The 25,247-nt window shown below is 27.8% G+C and overlaps 1 protein-coding gene across 50 annotated transcripts in view; it reads right to left on the bottom strand.

Moving 5' to 3' along the window:
* LOC114126998 (bifunctional heparan sulfate N-deacetylase/N-sulfotransferase) overlaps window positions 1-25,247 on the bottom strand; it is a 99,091-nt gene that overhangs the window by 13,471 nt on the left and 60,373 nt on the right. For 12 of the 50 annotated variants that reach the window (XR_007604000.1, XR_007604008.1, XR_007603994.1 and 9 more), the window contains exons 13-16: window positions 24,952-25,106; window positions 19,163-19,339; window positions 18,800-19,038; window positions 5,107-5,233 (exon numbers count right to left, since the gene is read on the bottom strand). Coding sequence is in view for 1 of the 50 variants with exons in the window: in XM_050200639.1 (XP_050056596.1) it covers window positions 18,810-19,038; window positions 19,163-19,339; window positions 24,952-25,106 (561 nt within the window). In the remaining 49 variants the exon portion in view is untranslated. Of the gene's footprint in view, window positions 1-19; window positions 147-309; window positions 408-1,720; window positions 1,848-2,009; window positions 2,108-3,406; window positions 3,534-5,106; window positions 5,234-17,494; window positions 18,557-18,799; window positions 19,039-19,162; window positions 19,340-24,951; window positions 25,107-25,247 lie in introns of those variants that run through there. The other 38 variants (XR_007603966.1, XR_007603965.1, XR_007603968.1 and 35 more) reach the window with 26 other exon arrangements.

Raw genomic sequence — 25,247 nt, 5'->3', positions numbered from 1 at the left:
TTAGTTCAAATAATATTACTATTTAGATGTTTATTCCTTGTCTTGTAGGTTTTTGTTTCTTTTTGACGTGTTTGTTCAATGAACTGTAGTCTTGGACGATTTTGTTAAGAGAAGTTTACTCAGATCCAGGTAGTGGAACTGTCATTCTGGAAAAGTCAATATTGTATTTCATTAGAATGAAGAATCAAATAAGTGCATGGAAAAATAATTATTGATGAGTGCATTAAACATACGTTTACTATTCATTAGCCAAAATATTCGGTTTTGTTATTATTAAGTTTTAACATATAATTATAAGCTTTCACCTACTTTCTTTAAAGCAGGTGGCGTTTTGTTTTAAATTAGTAAGTCAGCATTGGGCATTGGCACATTTTTCGTTTTTTATTACAATCCTTTAGGATTACCTACTAACAACCATATTATATAAGTATAAAATATTTTATTTATATAATGAACTGATAAGATTTATATTTTGCATTGATTTTATTATATTTTTTAATTATTCAATATTATTTTTTCATAAGTAATACTTATATTAAATCTTATCATGATTTGACGTAAACATTTTAATTAATCTTTTAATTAAATACTATAACATTACGATATGTTTTATGTTCATTTAATCGACAGAAGCAAGAAGTGAAACCCCATTTTTTTTAATCAATTAAAGGTTTTGTGAAAATAATTTCAATTGATCCATTTGAGATGAAAATTAAAAACTATTATACTATAAAAAGAAAATCATTCATTTCCTTGACTGATTCGATGGTTCAACTCAAAAATGTTACAATATGGCATAACTTAGATACAATTTCATTTTAATAATTCCATGAATTAAACATAATGTACTTATAGAAATAAAATAATTGTATTAATGATTACATTTAATATAAACTGATTTAGAATATTAGACCAAATTATATCTAACCCTTACTATGTATTTATTATTTAATTTTACTAAATTCAATGTAGTGTTTAATGAATGTTTTTTATTTTATAATATGAATTCATTCATTTTGATTTTTATAATTAAGAGACATTCCTACACTAGTTCTAAAATAGAACATAAGATTGATCATTTTAACTTTGTACAATTTTTGTGCAGGGTTTATTTTATTTATAATGTTAATTGACTTATAATTAGATTAAAAATAAAAGTTGATTTAATTTTAAAAATGCAAGTTTTTTGCCTTCATACAACGTAAAATCTTTTATTACAAAACAAATTTGTTTGAAAAAATGTTTTATTTATATAATGCAATGATTTTATTATATTTTTTAATTATTAAATATTATTTTTTCATATGTGATACTTGTGTTAAAACTTATCATGATTTCACATAAGCATTTTAATAAACGTTCAAACCAAATAATATAACATTATGTTCATTTCATTGACAGAATAAGAAAGTGAAATCCAATGTCTTTAAACAATTCAAAGTTTAGTGTCATTTATTTCAATGAATCCAGTAAAGAGGACAATAATGAAAAATATTGAACTATAAAAAGACAATTATTTGATTACCTAACCAGCGCTTAATCATATTGGTTTGGTGTTTTCTACTTTTTTCATAATATAGTCTAATTTTAGTATAATAATTTTTTTTCTTTTATTGTTTTATATTAAACAAAATTTAATTTAAAATAATATTTTATCATTGAATATAGTTCACATTCTTTCACTACTTATTATATTTAACTTTAGTTCAAATAATATTACTATTTAGATGTTTATTCCTTGTCTTGTAGGTTTTTGTTTCTTTTTGACGTGTTTGTTCAATGAACTGTAGTCTTGGACGATTTTGTTAAGAGAAGTTTACTCAGATCCAGGTAGTGGAACTGTCATTCTGGAAAAGTCAATATTGTATTTCATTAGAATGAAGAATCAAATAAGTGCATGGAAAAATAATTATTGATGAGTGCATTAAACATACGTTTACTATTCATTAGCCAAAATATTCGGTTTTGTTATTATTAAGTTTTACATATAATTATAAGCTTTCACCTACTTTCTTTAAAGCAGGTGGCGTTTTGTTTTAAATTAGTAAGTCAGCATTGGGCATTGGCACATTTTTCGTTTTTTATTACAATCCTTTAGGATTACCTACTAACAACCATATTATATAAGTATAAAATATTTTATTTATATAATGAACTGATAAGATTTATATTTTGCATTGATTTTATTATATTTTTTAATTATTCAATATTATTTTTTCATAAGTAATACTTATATTAAATCTTATCATGATTTGACGTAAACATTTTAATTAAATACTATAACATTACGATATGTTTTATGTTCATTTAATCGACAGAAGCAAGAAGTGAAACCCCATTTTTTTTAATCAATTAAAGGTTTTGTGAAAATAATTTCAATTGATCCATTTGAGATGAAAATTAAAAACTATTATACTATAAAAAGAAAATCATTCATTTCCTTGACTGATTCGATGGTTCAACTCAAAAATGTTACAATATGGCATAACTTAGATACAATTTCATTTTAATAATTCCATGAATTAAACATAATGTACTTATAGAAATAAAATAATTGTATTAATGATTACATTTAATATAAACTGATTTAGAATATTAGACCAAATTATATCTAACCCTTACTATGTATTTATTATTTAATTTTACTAAATTCAATGTAGTGTTTAATGAATGTTTTTATTTTATAATATGAATTCATTCATTTTGATTTTTATAATTAAGAGACATTCCTACACTAGTTCTAAAATAGAACATAAGATTGATCATTTTAACTTTGTACAATTTTTGTGCAGGGTTTATTTTATTTATAATGTTAATTGACTTATAATTAGATTAAAAATAAAAGTTGATTTAATTTTAAAAATGCAAGTTTTTTGCCTTCATACAACGTAAAATCTTTTATTACAAAACAAATTTGTTTGAAAAAATGTTTTATTTATATAATGCAATGATTTTATTATATTTTTTAATTATTAAATATTATTTTTTCATATGTGATACTTGTGTTAAAACTTATCATGATTTCACATAAGCATTTTAATAAACGTTCAAACCAAATAATATAACATTATGTTCATTTCATTGACAGAATAAGAAAGTGAAATCCAATGTCTTTAAACAATTCAAAGTTTAGTGTCATTTATTTCAATGAATCCAGTAAAGAGGACAATAATGAAAAATATTGAACTATAAAAAGACAATTATTTGATTACCTAACCAGCGCTTAATCATATTGGTTTGGTGTTTTCTACTTTTTCATAATATAGTCTAATTTTAGTATAATAATTTTTTTTCTTTTATTGTTTTATATTAAACAAAATTTAATTTAAAATAATATTTTATCATTGAATATAGTTCACATTCTTTCACTACTTATTATATTTAACTTTAGTTCAAATAATATTACTATTTAGATGTTTATTCCTTGTCTTGTAGGTTTTTGTTTCTTTTTGACGTGTTTGTTCAATGAACTGTAGTCTTGGACGATTTTGTTAAGAGAAGTTTACTCAGATCCAGGTAGTGGAACTGTCATTCTGGAAAAGTCAATATTGTATTTCATTAGAATGAAGAATCAAATAAGTGCATGGAAAAATAATTATTGATGAGTGCATTAAACATACGTTTACTATTCATTAGCCAAAATATTCGGTTTGTTATTATTAAGTTTTAACATATAATTATAAGCTTTCACCTACTTTCTTTAAAGCAGGTGGCGTTTTGTTTTAATTAGTAAGTCAGCATTGGGCATTGGCACATTTTTCGTTTTTTATTACAATCCTTTAGGATTACCTACTAACAACCATATTATATAAGTATAAAATATTTTATTTATATAATGAACTGATAAGATTTATATTTTGCATTGATTTTATTATATTTTTTAATTATTCAATATTATTTTTTCATAAGTAATACTTATATTAAATCTTATCATGATTTGACGTAAACATTTTAATTAATCTTTTAATTAAATACTATAACATTACGATATGTTTTATGTTCATTTAATCGACAGAAGCAAGAAGTGAAACCCCATTTTTTTTAATCAATTAAAGGTTTTGTGAAAATAATTTCAATTGATCCATTTGAGATGAAAATTAAAAACTATTATACTATAAAAAGAAAATCATTCATTTCCTTGACTGATTCGATGGTTCAACTCAAAAATGTTACAATATGGCATAACTTAGATACAATTTCATTTTAATAATTCCATGAATTAAACATAATGTACTTATAGAAATAAAATAATTGTATTAATGATTACATTTAATATAAACTGATTTAGAATATTAGACCAAATTATATCTAACCCTTACTATGTATTTATTATATAATTTTACTAAATTCAATGTAGTGTTTAATGAATGTATGTTTTTATTTTATAATATGAATTCATTCATTTTGATTTTTATAATTAAGAGACATTCCTACACTAGTTCTAAAATAGAACATAAGATTGATCATTTTAACTTTGTACAATTTTTGTGCAGGGTTTATTTTATTTATAATGTTAATTGACTTATAATTAGATTAAAAATAAAAGTTGATTTAATTTTAAAAATGCAAGTTTTTTGCCTTCATACAACGTAAAATCTTTTATTACAAAACAAATTTGTTTGAAAAAATGTTTTATTTATATAATGCAATGATTTTATTATATTTTTAATTATTAAATATTATTTTTTCATATGTGATACTTGTGTTAAAACTTATCATGATTTCACATAAGCATTTTAATAAACGTTCAAACCAAATAATATAACATTATGTTCATTTCATTGACAGAATAAGAAAGTGAAATCCAATGTCTTTAAACAATTCAAAGTTTAGTGTCATTTATTTCAATGAATCCAGTAAAGAGGACAATAATGAAAAAATTGAACTATAAAAAGACAATTATTTGATTACTTAACCAGCGCTTAATCATATTGGTTTGGTGTTTTCTACTTTTTTCATAATATAGTCTAATTTTAGTATAATAATTTTTTTTCTTTTATTGTTTTATATTAAACAAAATTTAATTTAAAATAATATTTTATCATTGAATATAGTTCACATTCTTTCACTACTTATTATATTTAATTTTAGTTCAAATAATATTACTATTTGGATGTTTATTCCTTGTCTTGTAGGTTTTTGTTTCTTTTTGACGTGTTTGTTCAATGAACTGTAGTCTTGGACGATTTTGTTAAGAGAAGTTTACTCAGATCCAGGTAGTGGAACTGTCATTCTGGAAAAGTCAATATTGTATTTCATTAGAATGAAGAATCAAATAAGTGCATGGAAAAATAATTACTGATGAGTGCATTAAACATACGTCTACTATTCAATAGCCAAAATATTCGGTTATGTTATTATTAAGTTTAACATATTATTATTATAAGCTTTCACTTACAATTCATTTTTAAGGAATGTAATTTTGATTAACATAAAATATTTGGGGATTTAAATTAGTTTTTTGCAACTCTATTCAAAGCTGTTTCATCCTATAAAAAAAAAAAAATTGATATGGTTTAAATCTATTAAAGCAGGTGGTACAACAGTAACAAAGAAAAAATACTTTGGCATCTGATAATAACAATATGCCTTTTAATTTTCAATGTTAAGATTAGAATCATAGGAAATCTATTGAGATCAGTTGTAAACCCCAATTTACTTGTTAGAAGGTGGTCTCTTTGATTTAACATTGATTAAAGCAAAAAAAAAAATAAAATATTTTACAGTGTTGTATTAGGCCTTAATGAATTTTAATTAAAATAAGAGATGTTAGTACGTAAGACTTAAGTAATTCAATAAATTAATTAAAAATAAGCAATACTAAAAAATGCATGTAAATAGATAAAAATAATATTTTTGTTATTCAGTGTCAATATCAATAGTCAATACATATTAATATTTCATCTAGCATAGTAAAAAAAATATACTATTAAGAAATTTTAATAAATTGGTTTAATATAAATTTTGCGTAGATTATTTTCTATGAGCTGTAAATTTGAATAAATTGTTTTTACGTCATTTTGATATATCTTCGAGCAATTGGAGCATACGACAACAAATAGTATAAATTGTTACACAACGACCAAGTGATGATAATTATTATATTAATAATTGGATGGATGTTTAATATATTAAGCTTTTGTCTTCTTATAATCATTGTTTTCACATTTATTAAATATAGAATGAGCGTTTAATCTGAGAAATTTTCAATCTTGGAAGTTGAGAGATGTTTTTGAAAAAAATTATTTGTTGTCCAATGACTTATATTTATTATGTTTATGTAATTTTAAATTTGTTTCATTTACAATAAATGAATACTTTATTACAATTTAAAATTAGAAATCTTGATGATAAAACCTAATAACTCTTTATATTATATTATATATTTTCAAGTACTTTATCTTTAAAAATCCTTTTATTTTAGAAAAAAACAGTAATAATATACAGGTATAATATATTAAGAATAAAACAATAATTTATTAACTAAATATTATTTTGTCAATATTAAGATTAAAAAATAGATTTTGAACTTTGTAATACAAATAATACAATTAGATTAATTATTAATAATATAATACTTTTAAAAAAAAGTATAAAAAAATAGGTTTTATTATTACCGATTTTACTTTATTATGAGTTCATTGAACTTAAACTTGGATACATTTTTCTTATGAACAGTATAATATAGTAGCATAAAACTCGTATGGAATATGCTAGTAGCTTTACTTTTACTGAACTACAGTGACATAAGTTTTTTTTACCAAAATTGTGCTCAAACAGTAACAATTAAAACAATAAGTTAATACAACATTAACTTGATATTTGGCAAATAATCAAATATAACATAATAATTATTCACCCTTGTGATGCAATATACCGAACTAATAGCTAAGAAAATATGTATGCACAGTGAAACTTTTATTTAACAAACTCTCACGGCGAACAAAAAAACTTTGTATTAAAGAGGAGTTTGTTAAATAGAATTGACTCACAATTAACGATGGTCATAGTTCTCAACAATAAGTTGTTAAATAGAAGTTTGTTATATGAAAGCTTCACTGTATTATAATAATAATAATAACACGACTTGTCGGACTATTTTTCTGCCTACCTTTGGGAGTTGTTGTCCATCATCGGGTATTACAGCTGTGATACCGGCTTAGAATGTACAAACGTGTAACATTTAGAACATCTAGAAGAATCCTATAAAAGTGCGTTTATCGAGCCATCAATAACCCAGACGCACACTGCCAAACATTTAACTGAAACGAAAGGCTTTCCTGGATCACGACACTGGCATAGTCACATGCTTTTAAGAGAATGATGCTGACAGACCTACAATAAAAATACAATGACTAAAAGGAACCATAACAGTCTGTGGAACGAAACTTACAATATTTGACCGAAAACTATGAAAACTGTAGACGAGTAGTTTTTTAATTTTTTTTGTTACACAGTCGAACATCCGAACCAAGGTTAATAAAAATATTTATAATATTTAAATTAATCTTGCATCCAAACAACAACGACGTTAAGATAACGCGCGATTATCAACGGTCAAACTGTAATACGATAACACCATGTCTGATTACGTCATATTATGATGCGTGAGTTTGGGCAACATGGAGGAGACAATTAAATATCTTGGTGAAAGCAGTAAATAATTTATCAATTTTAATAAGATATGATAATGATAATTGTAGGTATTGAGTATTTACTTTTTTACATTTTAAATTCTACATTACAAATTTTTTAATTTTACTTTTTTGTTTTTTGAAATTTTGTGTTACTCGCACGTCTACAAGTAGTGCATTGATTTGATAACTATGCTGATTGCTGATCTATGTGTTTCCATAATGTCGATACAGTACTTATTTGTGCTAGTTTGTGATGTCCCCGTTTAAGCTTGTATAAATAAGAATTTATACTATAATATATACCTATATATATATATTATTTATTATATATAGGTACTAATATTTAAAAGAATATTATTTTGCATATTTATTACATTGATTTTATAACATACCCCCTGGTTAAATTTGTTTGTGCCCATACATACACAACATAATATGTATCCGTTGCCTTTTCTGCCATTGTGGTGTTGCCAATGTTGATTTTCTATTATGTCGTTATTTTTGTGGGTGAACAGCAGATAGTAGCAGTCATTGACAAGGTTGTACTTCCATATGTGTTTTTTGTGCTAATTACAATATATTTTTTTCATTAGATTTGGCGATTGCTATCATAATACTATAAAAGTCTTGATATAACTTGCTTTTATTAGCAAAATAACTTCAATATTAAAATTAAAATTTGATATAATGTTAAAATGAATTATAAATTGTTGCCATTGCATGCCTTTAAAATAATATAATTTTTTCATTTTTATTGTTGTTGTCGAAGGTGAATTTTAATTTAACGAGGTTTGAGATGAGCATTTAAACTTTAATTTAATTAACCTGAGGTTAATACGTCAAAATACCATATTATCATCTACAAGTTATAAAAAATCTATTTTCTTTTTTCTTCATTCTTTATAAAGTTGTTGAACTAATTATAATTATTAACGACAGTTTTTTATAACTATTTATTTTTATTTTTATATGATGTCAAAATAGATTCTAAGCTTCTTCGTCATTTATTTCATACTTAGGAATTAAGGAATTTGATCTCCAGTATAGGTACTTTAACTATAGCTGGGATGTTAGGTTTAATGATTTTATCTATCATTATTTTTATAATACACAACAATATTATATTCTATACTTTTATATACTATATTTAAATAGAAAGTTAAAAAATAATTTAAAATATAAGAATAAATTTGAGATGAGCTTTCATTATTTTTAATAAACAATTAAAAATTTAAGTAACAATATAAATAAGTATTAAACAATTGTAGGTTCAAAAAAAAATTACAATTGTCAAGAATTGACTTTAAAATATTTAGATAATTAAATCATAATAATAATAAAAATGTACGTATATTATTAATTTTTAGGTCAACTGGTTTATGTATTTTCAGATAATTAATTACCATCATTATTCTTATATTTTAATTGTTTACAATATTATTTTATTTTATTTTCCTTAAAACTTCTTATTTTTGAACATTCTATGGAATGTTATTTCTTTATAATGGTTGCTTAATTGCATTATTTCTTCATTTTATATCCATGTAAGATGTTTTTCAAAGAAATCGATAACAATTTTAGGCCACAGTTTTTTGGCCACTTTAACTTGTATCTTCCACCTTCATTATCATCATCATCTCCTTGGAACTTTATTATAAAGGTCATCTGGTCATCATAAACATTAGCCTCAACAGTTTCATCTGGTATTTTATTTTTGATTATCTCAATAGTCTCTTTAATTTAATTTTTATTTTCCTCTGTCAGATTGTTGTCTACGTCACTATCTTCATAATAGCTGCTGTAGTCATCATTGTCATTGACCGAATCACTCTCATAGGTTAATTTGAATATGTACGTTTGCGGCCATGTGTTGGTTGATTTTTTTGTAATTCTTTTAATTTCTCTTCACTGGAATAAGTTGATCTGAAATAAAAATGCAATACTATTTCTTGATAATCTAAGCATTAAAATAGAGTTAGCATATATTTCATATTGAAACTGTTCATATCCTTCTTATTGTATTTGTTTGAAAAATAAAATGTCTTTTAGCTAATTTGAAAAAAAAGTTCTTTTTGGGACACCGCTTACAAAATTTTAAATTATAATATATATTATATGTATAAGTTTATAAAAATATATTAATACACAATAAAAAAGAACAAATTTTAGTTTTTTTTATTATTGACATTAATCTATACACAAAAACAGTTAGTTATATAATATACGTACAGTAAAATCAACAAAAAATAATAGTATTAAAAAAAAAACTTATCATTTCATAACTTAAAATAACCTAATATAATATGGCATTGTTTTTATTTTACAATTCTTTAAAAAAAAAATGTTATATAATATAAATATCATGAATATGGAAAATTCATCATTTTTATTTCTTCGTGGTAGAATATACACCAGCTAACAATCGCTGGTATTTCTTTTTTCTACCACCTGCAAACAAAAATATTAATTTGAGTGTTATAAGTTATTATAATATAGCAGAAAATTTTTTTTAATTTTTGTTAATAGAAAAGGCATTTATATTGAAGGGAGGTATTGTCTGCAGTCTGTGATATATTGTTTCAGAAATTGAAATTCAGTGACTTTTAAAATAGTTATGTATTTTAATTTACTTTATTTGAATATAGATTTAGATTTAATTATTATATCGTCAAATAATAGTATTAAAAAAAAAACTTATCATTTCATAATTTAAAATAACCTAATATAATATGGCGTTGTTTTAATTTTACAATTATTAAAAAAAAAAAAATGTATTCAATTTATTATATAACCCAATTTCTTTATATATATATATATTATATTTAATGTCTTCAATGCTAACGATCATTAAAAAAAAAAAATTCAACATGTTACCTAGTACTTAATATTATCATAGTTATTTTGTATAGTTTAAGAAAGACTTTTACTTAGGATTTCATGTATATTTTGTTTATTTATATTGGTTATTAGGGCAATTATAAATTAAAAAATAAATAAAATCTTATATTATTTCCACGAATAGTAAACGATTAGTGATCTTAACATTTTTTATGAAGATGAAATTTAATTTTATAATTATGTTAATTATTCATTTTGTTTAAAATCAAAATATTTTGTAATTATTATAAAAGAATATTAGCTTTATTAACTATTATAGCTGGTGATTGAGATTGATGCACAAACAAATTTTAATATCAATATAATAATTGTTGTCCAGAAAATTACTTATTAAATTGAGATAATTGATGCCTCTAATTTGATTTTTCATTGAAATAAATTTAAAAAAATCTTCATAAATAGAATTTTGTTCAGTACAGTATTTAATAAAAATAAAAAATTGGGGTGTGGCTGAAATAGCAATGCTAGAATCAAAAGCTAAGCTAAAAAAATTACAATTCAATCAAAGTTATGGTGTAACCATCTTTGTTAGAGACTCTGAATGTAATATAATTTGAAAATTAAGTAATATTATAAGTTGCATGGAAAATTAAAAAAAAAAATACAATGAAAAATAAAAAATACCGATGACTACTATTACTATTATTATTATTATTATTATTATATTATTTGATTTTCGGTAATCATGGTAACAATTTTTTTGTTATTATTATTTATTTTCTCCGTTTTTGTAACATTTTCATTGATGATTCGCTCCTATTGGTCGCAGGAGAAGGTGCTTATGTAATACAATTTTAGGAAAATCCACCAGAAAAGTTCGGAATCTGGATGTAAAAAAACAATAACAACTGTCACTGCAGTCCAGCAAGAAAATAAACTATATTAAAGTCGCTATTGATTATGATTGAATATAATAGTTATAGACCTTTTGTTATATTTTGTTAAAACCATAACGACAAATATAAGAATTAGCGAAATAAGTCAATGTCTACAGTAAATTTCAAATTCACAGCAATATACTAACATAACAAGTTATATCAAGTTTTATTATTTTACTAACGGGCAACAGTATAAACGCCACGAGATGGCACATTATTGTATTTTACCCACCGTAGTAAAAAAAAAAAATGATATAACTTTGAAACTTAAGTGTTAGAAATTATAAACTTACGTACACATCTCGCGGGGTCCGCAATCCACCACGTATGGATTGCCTACATGATAATATACTGCTTGCATAATCATAAGAGAGTCTCACGGCAACGACAAGCAGAATGACTATAATATTATGACTTGAGTAACTCACTGACTAACAGACATAGAGCCTGAACAGTGATAGATCGATGCTTGGAATTTACACGGTACATTCGTAAAATCGTACCACAAATTTAGTGTGCAATAAGAAAGCATTTTACAAAATTTGCATATTAAAGTGGTGCTTTCACAAAATTCTTGAGAATCAAAATGATCAATGAAAATGTCTAAGTTTTGAACACCGTTAAACTGAATATTAAATAACAAATTAATTAAAATTCGAATCATATTATATAGAATTGGCATTTTTAACGGGCAACGAAGTGCACGGGGTCAGCTAGGATACCGATGATTACTATTTACTAATGAATACCCGTTCGAATTTAAACGAGTCCAATTTCCTATAAAGCTCTGTTTTGCTATTTCTATCAATAAGGCACAGGGACAGACACTGAAGGTTGCAGGCCTTGACATCACGAATCCCTGTTTTACCCACGAACAATTTTATGTTGCTTGCTCCCGTGTCAGTTCGGCAAAAAAGCTATATGTGTATGCGCCTCACCAAAGAACAAAAAATATTGTTTACAAAGAAGTATTATAACCTTAATAGAAATATGTACAGAGATAATATATAAATTAATAAATAAAAAAGGTACAATATAAGAAAATAGTTTTTTCATCCTCAATTTTTTATATAAAATAGTTGAATACCTCCTGGGCGAAGCCGGGTAAACCAGCTAGTTTAATTATATATTACAAAATTTACTTTTACAGGCCACCACTGGGTGACTTCCCCCTCCCGAAAATCAAATCTCATCCAATTTACTTATTGTATAACATATAAATTCAGATTGTAAATGTATTACATTTTATATCAATAAGAATCTGTTCCAAGACAATTTCTTACAGTTGACTTAACAAAATTGATTGAAGAAAAAAGCTGCTCACACGCATAAATAGATCCAAACATTGTCAGTATAGAAAGAGCTAATTTTTTCATAGATGCAAATGAATTTGGAAGTCTTTTCCACTCATTAAGAATCAAATTTTCCCAATTTACATTCCTACCAATTTCACTATGATTATTTTCCAGCTCATTATTCAAATTAATAAATTTATTTCTCCAAATATTACTTCCCTGAAATTTTATTAACTCCATTTCTAAATTTTCAATACTTAACCACGCAAAAAAACTTAGTTAAAGTTCGTCAAATTTAATATTATGTGAATTTATTAAAAATTCTAAAATTGAATCTAGATGACGAAATTGGGAAAATTTGCTTGAAAAAAATTCGTAAGCATTTTTTAATAATTTTACATACTTCGTTATTATTAATTTCATATCAAGCTAATTATCTTTAAAATTTTTTGAATTTATTAATCGCTTTTTCAGTTAAGGAAAATATTTCAAGTTTTCATTTTGTAGATCTTAACAAAAATTTTAATATTATCAAACATAGTTAAAACTGTTTGACCTCGGCCCTTGGGAGTTCTTTTTATTTAAATCATGATAAATTGCAGCAAAATCTGTGAAGAACATCAGATCATTCAAGTATTCAACCAATTTAAATCATTAAGCTCTGGATAATCTTGAGATTTGACCGACAAAAATAAACGTACTTCTTCCAGTAATTCAACAAATCGATGAAGAACTTGCCCGCGACTCAGCCATTAGTATTTCATAGGAAAAAAGTTTAATAAATTCATTTTGTTTACCAACCATATTTGGAGCTTCGTCAGTAGTTATTGAAATAATATTTTAAATATTGATTTTTAAATTTATAAACTCTTGATGTACTTCATCCATAATATCACGACCAGTTGTTTTAGTAGAAATTGTCATTAATTTTATTAATTCTTCTTCCATAATATTAACACTAATAAATCGAACAAAAACTGCTAAACGAGCCTGAGAAGTTACATCTGTACTTTTATCAAGACAAATCAAAAAATTCTGCTGAAGCTAAATCAGTTTGAAGCTGATTTGATATATCACCACTCATACATGAAATTCATTCTTTAACAGTATTTCTACTAATAGATAAATCTTGCATACGTTTCATTATTTTATTTTTATTCGCAAAATCTTAAAATAAAGTATTTGATGTCATTAAAAAAACCTTTTTCATATATTCTCCATCAGAAATTGGTTTACCATGCTGTGCAATACAGTGATATAAAAAACTAGCAGCTGTTAAATTATTATTTGGTTTAAAAGCAGCTTTGAAATTATTTGATTGATTTTTAAAACGTTTAAATTTTTGCGAAACTAATTTCAACTTTTCTTCAGTTGATAAAGAAAATATACCCGTATGAATTGTTTCAAAATGTCTTTTTACATTAAAACTGCGACTAACTACTGTTTCATTACATAAACAACGTTACTCTTTATTATTTTTTTGAACTACCCCCATAATCTACGGTCCTTTGTTCGTGAAATGATCTCCCACTTTTACTTTTTGACATCATTAATTATACAAAACTTTAATATTTTATTAAAAAATATAACTTTTGAATTACTATAAAAATAACACTCACCAATAATAAAAACTGCCAAAATGATGCGTTCAGACAAATCAAAGGCAACGATAAAATTTAACGCATGAAACACATTCGACTCGACGAATGAGTAATGACTTAAGCTAGCCGTGGACCAGTTTTACACATTATATCCGTTATATAAATATATACCTTACTTTTTCTTATCGAAAAGTAATAAAATTAATAGTTGTAATGTTGAGGAGTGAGATATTCAATTCAACGTGTGTAGGTATAATACCATAAACTTTATTATTTCAATTTTGTAATCGCAATATACAGTCTACGTCCTACGACCAGTGGTTTTTGTACTTTTACACAGTTGCGTGTGTCACTAAAATAGAGTGCGAGTGTCATAGGTTCGCCGTCTCTGGACTATAGGTATCTGATTATTGTATTAAGAGCGCGTAAATTCTGTTAAAATACATGTTCTAGTAGAATACCTCTCATTAAGGTTACAGTATTAATACAATTATCAAATTTTGAAAACATAAGAATAACAATATTATTCGTGTTTTTACGTTGGTTTTTTTTTTTTTTGATAGGTAGGTATAAGACACTCATTTTTATTACCTGTGTACGAATTCAGTTTTATGTAATATGTTTTGTATTATATAAATAGACCGAGTCGACTTATTTGTTATATCCAATATACAAACACAGATAATATTGTTACCTTTATTTTGGTAAAGTTATATATTATAGAAAAGCATTAGAATCTTCTGATTTAATAATATTTGAAAAGAATTAAAACTGTAAGGTATGACCAAGTGGACTAATAGATGAAAATCTATATTATTTAGTAGCTTCTCCTGGTGTGTATTCTATATTATAATAAATTTATCATTAATATATATTTAGATTTAGGTTTAAAGAAAAAAAAATTATATCTTTCATTTTGTAGATGGCTTAGTTGAAGATGACAGAGTTGTAGAAATCAAGTGTTCTTTTGGTGCAAAAGATTCTGTTTTATTTGAGGAAGCTATATTAAACAAAAAAGTAAATATAAAAGTTAAAACCTAGCACCATTGTTACTAATAAAGCTACTGACTAAAATATCTGTATTTTATTTTTTAAAAATTTAGTTGTCTTATTGCTAAATCGTAGAAAATAAAATGGAATTAAAACCTGACAACCATTATTATTTTCAAGTGCAAGGCCAAATGCACATTTGTCAAAAAAAATTTATTATTTTGTTGTACACTTTGCTAATTGGACTGAAATTCAGAAAATTGTATACGACGATAAATTTTGGTCAATAAAAAATAGTTAAAAAATTAGAAACGTGACAAATATCTATATTATCTTTAAGTAGGTACCGCAATAAGTCAAAAATAAGTAATAATGCATATTATTCATTTTTTTTTTTAGTTTCTATATACATTGATTATTGCCAGAAATAATAAACCCGCAATACGTCAAACGGTTACTTTTAGATGATATAAAAGAACCTCCACATATTATATTGGAAAATATAAATAGTAAACTTAAAAAAGTATAAAATGTTATATAATTTATTTATGTATTATATACTGTTATACACTTATACCTGTAGGTATACTATATACTATTATTTATATTATCATAATATATGAATTATAGTGTTCATACATTATAATAATTATAAAATAAATAATATCAACTATTTACCTATTAAATTAAATAAATTCTTTTTGACTTTTTTGTTCAAATATCTATTCAATTAGTTATTAGTTGTTCATATAAGAATCAAAAATGTGTTAAATAAATATGGGAAATTTTATTTTACAAGTACTCTCGTTACAGAATTTTTATATTTTAAGTTTAAATTTTCATAAATTCGTCAAGATAACAACCTTTACAAATAATTTAGAAAACAAAAATGAAAAAAATGTTTAATTTTAATAGCTTATTATAAGAATAAAACAATTGAATGCATTTTTATGAAAGGCTGATTTTTACATGATGAAAATTTCAATGATCAAATAATATAAATAATTCCGTGTAGCCTTCATTTATAGACATAAAATATATAGATACCTATAACTATTAATAATACCTACCTATTCGCATCTATGTTTAAAAAATCATCAATATTTAAAAATCAAAATTTTTAATTTGTTATTAATACGTATAATATATAGATGAATAAGAACTAACGTACGTTAAGTATTTACCAATAAAAAGTAAAGTATTAAGTTAAAATGTATAGGTTCTAAATTGAAATCAAGTCATATTATTTAAACGATTTTATTGATATTTGGTAGGCATGTTTGAGTAAATAAGAGGTTTCATAGGTTGTGAGTAAATATTGAATGTAGTGTACACTAGAAAATAGAAATACATAGCACACGAGCGATATAAATACGTATTGGCCAATTGTATTGACACGAAATGTTCAAGGCGACGGTCTATAGAATAATGATGTGTTGCTCACGCGACCAGAACATACGACCACAACAAACGATAATATGGGCGTGGTTATGGCCTACCGCAACGGCGACGATATACCGTACAACGCCATCTCTGGAGCGTTGTATATTTTTTATTTTAACTATTACGGTCTCTTAAATATAATATTTTTTTCATATTTTTACTAGTCAGTATTGAAAGAAGTTTCTTTAGTTATTTGTTTATTTTCATGATCGATTTATATTGCCTTCATATTTATTTAATTGTTGGATGGATCACTGTTTTTAAGATCATAACGGTTGCAAAGTAAACTAGGTGATTAAATTCAAAATTTTCAAAATTAAGTTTTTTAGTGTTTTTTCTTCATTATCCAAAAAAACTACCTTTACCTAAACACTAAAAGCGTAAAATTAATATAAGAGTTCAAATAACTCAAAATAGGTAACTCAAATAAAATATTATGGTAGGTACTTACTAAAGAAATCAAGTATTTAACACGAATAACAGAAAGCTAGTTATACGTAGTTGTATTTTATTTTTATAATATGCAATTTAGAAAAATCGTAGTGCTTTTTTTTAGTTTAATATTCTACTAATTGCTGGGTACCATTGATTTTAAATAAACATACTAGCAGCTACTAGTAATTAGTACCTATAGTATGTAATATCAATTTGATCTATCTAAATATTTGTAAGACATTAAGTCTTTGCAGTTAATGTTGTATTGATGAACTCAATAATATGTTAAACTAATAAATAATAATAAAACCTGTAAATATAAAAAGGAATTGTTTTTTTATATTTATTCTGACCGAGCCAAAATAAGAAAATTATTGATACAAAACGCTCAGTAAATGCTTAGTTTAAAATTAATTCAACAACGAGTCGTTGTCAACGACATAAACAGTCTATAATATAAAGGGTGTCCCAAAACGAAAACTTATTTTTAATAATAATTAACGTGTAGCGATTCCACAGGTTACGGTACTGATTTTTTGCGGACTCATCTTGAAAATGTGGACCTCACAGAGCTGCAGTTTTAATAGGATAGTGTCCCCTACCACTCTGCAGCAGAGTCTATTTTACTACTGTGTGAGAAGTTCTTGAATCGTCTTGTACTTTAGGATGATGGGTGAACTGCCCAGAAAGGTTAGGTAATCTCATTCGTGTGATTTATTTTCATTTGTGGATTTTTCAAATCTCAGATTTATTCTATATAATCAAGAATCATACAATTTGAAGAAAATTCGATGTGAAGTTATGACTCACCATAGAATACTGTGTGACGGTTAATACTAATTTTATCGACCGTATTACAGCTTGTTAACAGGATAGAGGAGGTCGTTGGAATTATATTTTCCATACATAAACAATAGATCATATTGAAACTGTTCATATCCTTCTTATTGTATTTGTTTGAAAAATAAAATGTCTTTTAGCTAATTTGAAAAAAAAGTTCTTTTTGGGACACCGTTTACAAAATTTTATATTATAATATATATTATATGTATATGTTTATAAAAATATATTAATACACAGTAAAAAAGAACAAATTTTAGTTTTTTTTATTATTGACATTAATCTATACACAAAAACAGTTAGCTATATAATATACGTACAGTAAAATCAACAAAAAATAATAGTATTAAAAAAAAAACTTATCATTTCATAACTTAAAATAACCTAATATAATATGGCATTGTTTTTATTTTACAATTCTTAAAAAAAAAAATGTTATATAATATAAATATCATGAATATGGCAAATTCATCATTTTTATTTCTTCGTGGTAGAATATACACCAGCTAACAATCGCTGGTATTTCTTTTTTCTACCACCTGCAAACAAAAATATTAATTTGAGTGTTATAAGTTATTATAATATAGCAGAAAATTTTTTTTAATTTTTGTTAATAGAAAAGGCATTTATATTGAAGGGAGGTATTGTCTGCAGTCTGTGATATATTGTTTCAGAAATTGAAATTCAGTGACTTTTAAAATAGTTATGTATTTTAATATAGACTTAGATTTAATTATTATATCGTCTAAAACTTAAAATATCATTAATACCAAAATACGTACGAAGCAAATGTCAGGTGGACGAATAGCTCAGGTCGTCTTTGAGCCACTGTGGAATGGTGGTATGTTCTAACTTGCGCAACAGTTTCACTAGCGCCGTGTTGTATGGCATATAATATTCTCGGAGGTACTTGTATGACTCCGCGTCCATGGTAGCGTACTGCCGACCTTTGCCCTTACCTAGGCACTTATTACCACCTCCTTCCAAAACCTTGCAGAAGAATCCTTTCTTGGCATCATATCTGTAACAGCAGCGAAGATACTGTTAGATTAAATTTGGAAGGCGTACGTTAAAATGGCGATCTTGGGCCGTATTATATAAATGTGTCATAAAAAATGACATAGCTATATTATATTTATCACTACCTGATGTGTGAAGAATAATCAAACGCTGGCGTGATTTTCAAGAACTTTTGAAACTGATCCAATACGTCCACGGGATTGGACTTGAGCTGATCGCCGTCAATTATGTGCAAGTTATTATGATGGAAATAGTCTAGCCACCGTTCGATGTGCAATGCATATTTTCCCGGGTTCAAACATCTAAAATCAGTATCAAAAGTTCAATAATAGTTAATTCGTTTATTTAATTTAATAAAATATTATATTATACACGTTGGTAAAAATATGTAGAGTTGTTCGCATAAAAAAAAAAATTATATAAAATGTATATTGAAAATATCATCTAAGTTTATTATTTTTGAATTATCTCAAAGATTAATACTTAAATTATTATTATGTTAATAATTAGTTAAAAATACATATTTTATCTCTTCAATAGTGAACTTGTAGTAATAATAATATTTTTGTCAAAAGTAGGTATTTTTTTATTTTCAGGTAGGTATAATATTTGTTGTATAAAAGTTAACATAATATGGTAAAAAAAAAAGAAATGCAATACAATACAATATTTATTTTGACAATTAATAGATACAATTTTCTAGTATTCATGATATACTCAATTGATGGGGTCATTTATAATTTAAACATAAGTAAGTACCAGTTGATGGTTGTAAGCGATGAACTTAAATAAAATTTCTTTTAAGATTTTTTTTAAATGTGAGATCTGTTAAATTCTAATAATAAATTCTAATCACATATTGATTTTAGTTTATTATTCTAAACTACATGTTTATTTCATAGGTATTTTGAAACATTGTAAATAACATAAATGAATATTTTTAGTATAATAAAAGTTGTTAAGTTGGGAGATTAGAGCATCGGATGATGCAAAAGAGATGGAAATAAATCAGACAAGATCAGTCGTCAAATCTAAACTAGGACCAACACAGCCTGCTTACACGGATCGTACATTAGACGAGGAGACAAACGATACACAGATTTCTAAAAATAGACGGAAGGAAAATGCCCCAAAACATAAGCAACAGGTGCGCATACAAACGAACTCAGAACGACCAGCAGGCGTACCCGAAGCAGATGTTACCACCGATTGTAACACGGATGGAGTTTTCCGAAGTTAGAAATAAGCGTAAGACGAAAACCATAGAACAAACGTCACTCGGATGTTACAAAGGGGGAGGGGAGAAACGGATGCCTCTGTCAACCGCAAGTCACAGAAGCAGGCCAAAATCAACAAAATAACAACTCAAAAACATGGAACCACAAAAGGTATTTACGATTGAGGTAAAGATAGACAATGTGGATAGTACAAGGAAAACAATTTGGGCCGACATTGTGAAAAAAACGGGTGCCCCGAAAATCGCCAGATAGACTGTTATACAAAAAGGAGAATCAAAGATCATAAACATAGTGGCAGTAGATGATGTCACGTATGAGGCACTCAAAAGCATTATTGAGGAAAGAACAGATGTACAACTTAAGTCAAGCAAATGGCCCAGGGTCATGATATACAATGTGGACAAGACTATAACACCAGATGAGATTTCTCGTAACGTCTTAGCACAAAACACTTCACTAGGAAACGTACTTTGGGAAAGGGCTACAGTTCTTTTAAAGCCTCTATTCGAAAGAAGACCAAGAGAAAAAGAAACTGTATGGCGGATGTGCGAAGAACGACCAGACATCCACGCGAAGTTACTAAGTGCAGGTAGAGTGTATATAGGAATGTCAAACTGCAGGTTTGCAGAATACTTTGACTTTCAACAATGCTTTACTTGTCTAAAATACGGAAACCGGGAGGTTTTCTGCAAGAAAATGACCATGACCTTTACATATTAACAAAGATCCCAAAGATACAGCCTACAATAAGAAAGATGAGCCACCAAAATGTACAAATTGTGGAAGAAAACATGTAGCTAACTCAAAAATCTGTAGAGAACGTAGCAAAGATATAGACAATGCAATGTGGAGAACAGACTACAAAGACTCAACATGCCAGGATTAGTGCAAAAAATCAACATCCTACAGGTCAACGTTGGAGTGTGCCGTGCGGCTCAGGACCTGGCACTGGCGACGGCAACTGCAATGGGCATTGACGTTCTGGTTCTCAGAAAACCCTATAGTTGCCGCCCGGAGGTCGAAGGATGGTTCAGCGATGCTGTAGCCAGAACGGTCATTGTGGTATTCAACCCCGGACTCCAGATACGAGCTATCGGCCCTATGGACAACGCAGGTTTCCGGTGAGTGAAGATAGAAGATATTACGCTGTAAGCCTGCTATTGGTCTCCTAACACGGCTTACACCCTATTTGTAGATTTCTTGGATAGGCTGGAGGCAGCATCAGGCAACAAGAGGGCACTGTTTTAGCCGCTGGGGAGACCAAAAAGAGGAGCCTAAAGAGCAAGCGCTGGTGAACATGATAGCTAGCCTGGGCCTGAGTGTATACAATATTGGAGATAAACCAACCTTCTCGAGAGGGTACGCCGGCGGTATATCCAGGTCACACATAGACATAAACTTTGTTACTGAAATGAGTAGCTACCATGTTCGCGATCGGAAAACTCTTGACCAGTACTCAGCGTCGCTCCACAGATATATAACCTTTTGTGTCTCGGGAGTAACTCAGAGGGACCATGTTCCAGCTGAGGAAAGGTGGTCGTGGAGGAAATATGATAAACCCAGTCTACTAAAGTTCATCGTGTGGGCTGAAACGATGACCGTAGACGATGCGCTGTCTGCAACAAGAACTCTGGGCTGGTATCTCGAAGACGCGTGCAAACAACTGCATGCCCAAAGGAACTTACAAGGGAAGCAAAAAACCTGCCTACTAGTGGACCCGGGAGATCTCTGATATGAGGGAGGTATGCAAAAGGACAAGACGCAAATATAAAGGAGGACGTCACCGACCGATTGAGGAGCATCAAAAGCTACAAGAAGAATTTAAGTTGGCAAGGAAGCGGCTATCAGGTTAAGTAAGAAGGCCAGTTGGAACAAGTTATGAGAGAAAGTGGAAACGGATTCCTGGAGCCTACCGTACAAGTTGGTTGCAAAGAAGTTGGTAGGAAGAAGCCAATTCCAGGGCTTTTTACGCCGAGTAGAGTAGACTCCATAATCGATGCCCTCTTATAGAGTCAGTCATCTTATGGCCACCAAGAACGGAGAACTACATCTTCTAAAGGTTACCTGTGCTGAAATACTAGATCTTTGTAACGAAATTCCACGTGGGAAAGCTTCGGGACCGGATGGCGTACCCGATCTGGTGGTAAAGGAGGTAGCCATAAACAGGCCGGACATTATTAGGGATGTTTTTAAAGCCTGCCTCGAAGACAGTGTTTTACCATACTCCTGGAAAGTTGCAAAGCTTGTTCTTTTGTGGAAGGGAGATAAGCTATTGGACAACTCATCGTTCTTCAGGCTGATTTGTCTCTTGAGCACGGTGAGCAAACTCTCCGAGAGACTTATCAAAAGTCGCCTGGAGAATGAGCTGGATGATAACGACAACCGCGACGACCATTAATACGGATTTAGAAAGGGACAATCGACGGTTGATGCAATAAAAAGACTCATAGATATCGTAAATGCAGCTGGATCTAGACCGCACTACCGGAAGAAATTGTTTACGGTCGTAGCTTTAGATGAGGCCAATGCCTTTAACTCGGTGAAATGGCTGATAATCATCGAGGCTTTGTGTATTAAAGGATTCCCTTCATACCTTGTAGGCATGGTGAAAAGCTATCTGTGCGATCGGACGGTGGGATATGAAGGCAGTTCAAGAGCTTCAACCTGCGGAGTGCCGCAAGGATTGGAACTGAGGCCACTGTTTTGGAACCTCATATATAACGAGCTACTACGAGTGGGCACGGGAGGCAACGTGGACAGGAGGTCCTCAATAGAGTTAATGGCTTTTGCTGATGATGTGGCGGTGGTGTCAACAGGGCTCACTTCTTCCATATTTGAGACTGTAACAAACAACGCGCTGGACATAGTCATGGACTGGATGACAGAAGCAGCCCTAACGCTGTCAGTAGGGAAAACGGAAGCGGTAATTCTAACAGGGAAAATAGGTTATAGTTTGCTAGAATTGGCGATAAAGGGCACCCGTATAGAGATCAAAGACCAGATAAAGTATCTGGGTGTGAAACTCCACAGAGTGCTTGGTTTTAAAAAGTACGTGGAGACGGTGGCGGCAAAGGCGCTGACCACGTCCTTGGGGCTAGCAAGGTTAATACCCAATGTAGGAGGCTCGGGGCAAAGAAAGCGAAAATTGTTGTCCACGGTAGTGCAAATTATTATACGCGTCACCGATATGGGCTAAGTCTCTAGTGTTCAACCGGAACATTATAGCCTTATGTAGAACAAGGATATCTGGAGGGCAGTAAAGAAGTTTGTGGATATGGTAATGACAAAAAGAGAAGAGGAGGAGAGGATTCGCCAGCAATAGCAAGCACTAGTCTAGTTAGCTAAGTGGAATGTATTGTGGGCTGAACGCCAACCTAAGAGGGGTAGAGCCCTCTCTTTTTTGTGGAGCTCAGCTCGATAGGGATATCAATGTTTATAAATGTATATATTACGTGCATTAACCAGTAATGATGTATGTACTATTGTATTATTATTTTTTTTTTAATAAATGATACGGTTACAGATGGGAAAGACAGCCCACCTTGGGTGAAGTGCCCCCCTGTATTTAATCCATGATACAATAATATTTAAGTTCAACAGTTTTTGTTTTGTTCGCTTAAATATTAGAGTGAAGTGACCTATTATCATACTTAAATGTAAGCACATAATCGGTGTTTTCCAGTTGGATTTTTACAGATATTTTTATGTTAATATTTTACTGTCATAAACTCATAACTCACTTATAAATTAATATTTTGTAAAAAGCCATTGAGATAACACAGATAATATTCTTATCTTTAAGTTTAATAATAGATTAATTATACTTAATATTTAAGCTAATAATATAAAACTGGAACTACTGAACATTAAAATAGGCATGTTAAGTTAAGACAGAAACAATATATACATGTATAACTTCCTCTTAAAAGTTATAGTTAATCGAATATAATACACATAAAGATAGTTAGAAAAGTTAAAAATTTACATTATATAAACAGATAAAATAAATAAGAAACTTATAAATTTGAATATATACTATATAGTTTAAAATTTTTTATACAGTTATACACTTCTAAATTTATTTAAAATTCATGAAATTACTATCCTTTGTAAGAACTTAGAATTTCTTAAGAGGTGTCAGCACAGTATTTGTTTACTCTCTCAGACCTACATTCAACATAGATAAAACTCTTTCACCTAAAATCGTTTTTTTTATGATTTTTGAGTAATCTTAGAGTAAAATCACTTATAACAAAAACTATAGAGGATAATATTTTTGAGGGCATGACATATCATGTTTTATATTTTATTGTTATTTGATTTTGTATTCGACTTTCAAAATAAAAACAAAAATGTTATAAATTTAAATGATGTTTAAATTGTTTTGAGACAATATTTAGACAAATCAATATGTCATACCCTCAAAAAAATTATTCTCTATGGCGTTTGTAATAGTTGATTTTACTCTAAGATTACTCAAAATAAAAAAAAAAAAAAGGATTCTCCGTAAATGCATTTTTTCTATGTTGCACATGGGCCAGAAAGAGAAAACGAACAGTGCACTGACATCTTTTTAAGTTTCATAAGGTTTATAATAATATGTTTTTTTTTTTTTTAATAGATTTCAAATCATTTGAAACTTTTGAAAATATGTAAAAATTATTAATTGCAATTACCTGTTACGAAAGTCCCTCAGTGATTTTGGCACAACAGATTCGTTGGCTGTTATAACTTGATGAAATGAATACTTAAGCGTGTTCGGATCACCATGAGCTTTTGCGTGTTGATACCAGCTGTATGCTCTTTTAGCTGGAGAGATTAATATGGTCACCTATATAAACAAAAATTAAAAGTTCACCTAAAATTCCATACAAAAAATGGCACCATAAAATATGAGTAGAAATAGGGCTGTATCAAACCATTCCTAAGCCGTAAGTCAGTATTTTTCAATTTTTTTTAAGTTATTGCCTTC

The sequence above is a fragment of the Aphis gossypii genome, chromosome 2 (genome assembly GCF_020184175.1).
Source record: "Aphis gossypii isolate Hap1 chromosome 2, ASM2018417v2, whole genome shotgun sequence".
In the NCBI taxonomy this organism is placed as follows: Eukaryota; Metazoa; Arthropoda; class Insecta; order Hemiptera; family Aphididae; genus Aphis; species Aphis gossypii.
The sequence above is the reverse complement of the archived record's forward strand: the minus strand, read 5'-3'. Positions and strand labels throughout refer to the sequence as shown.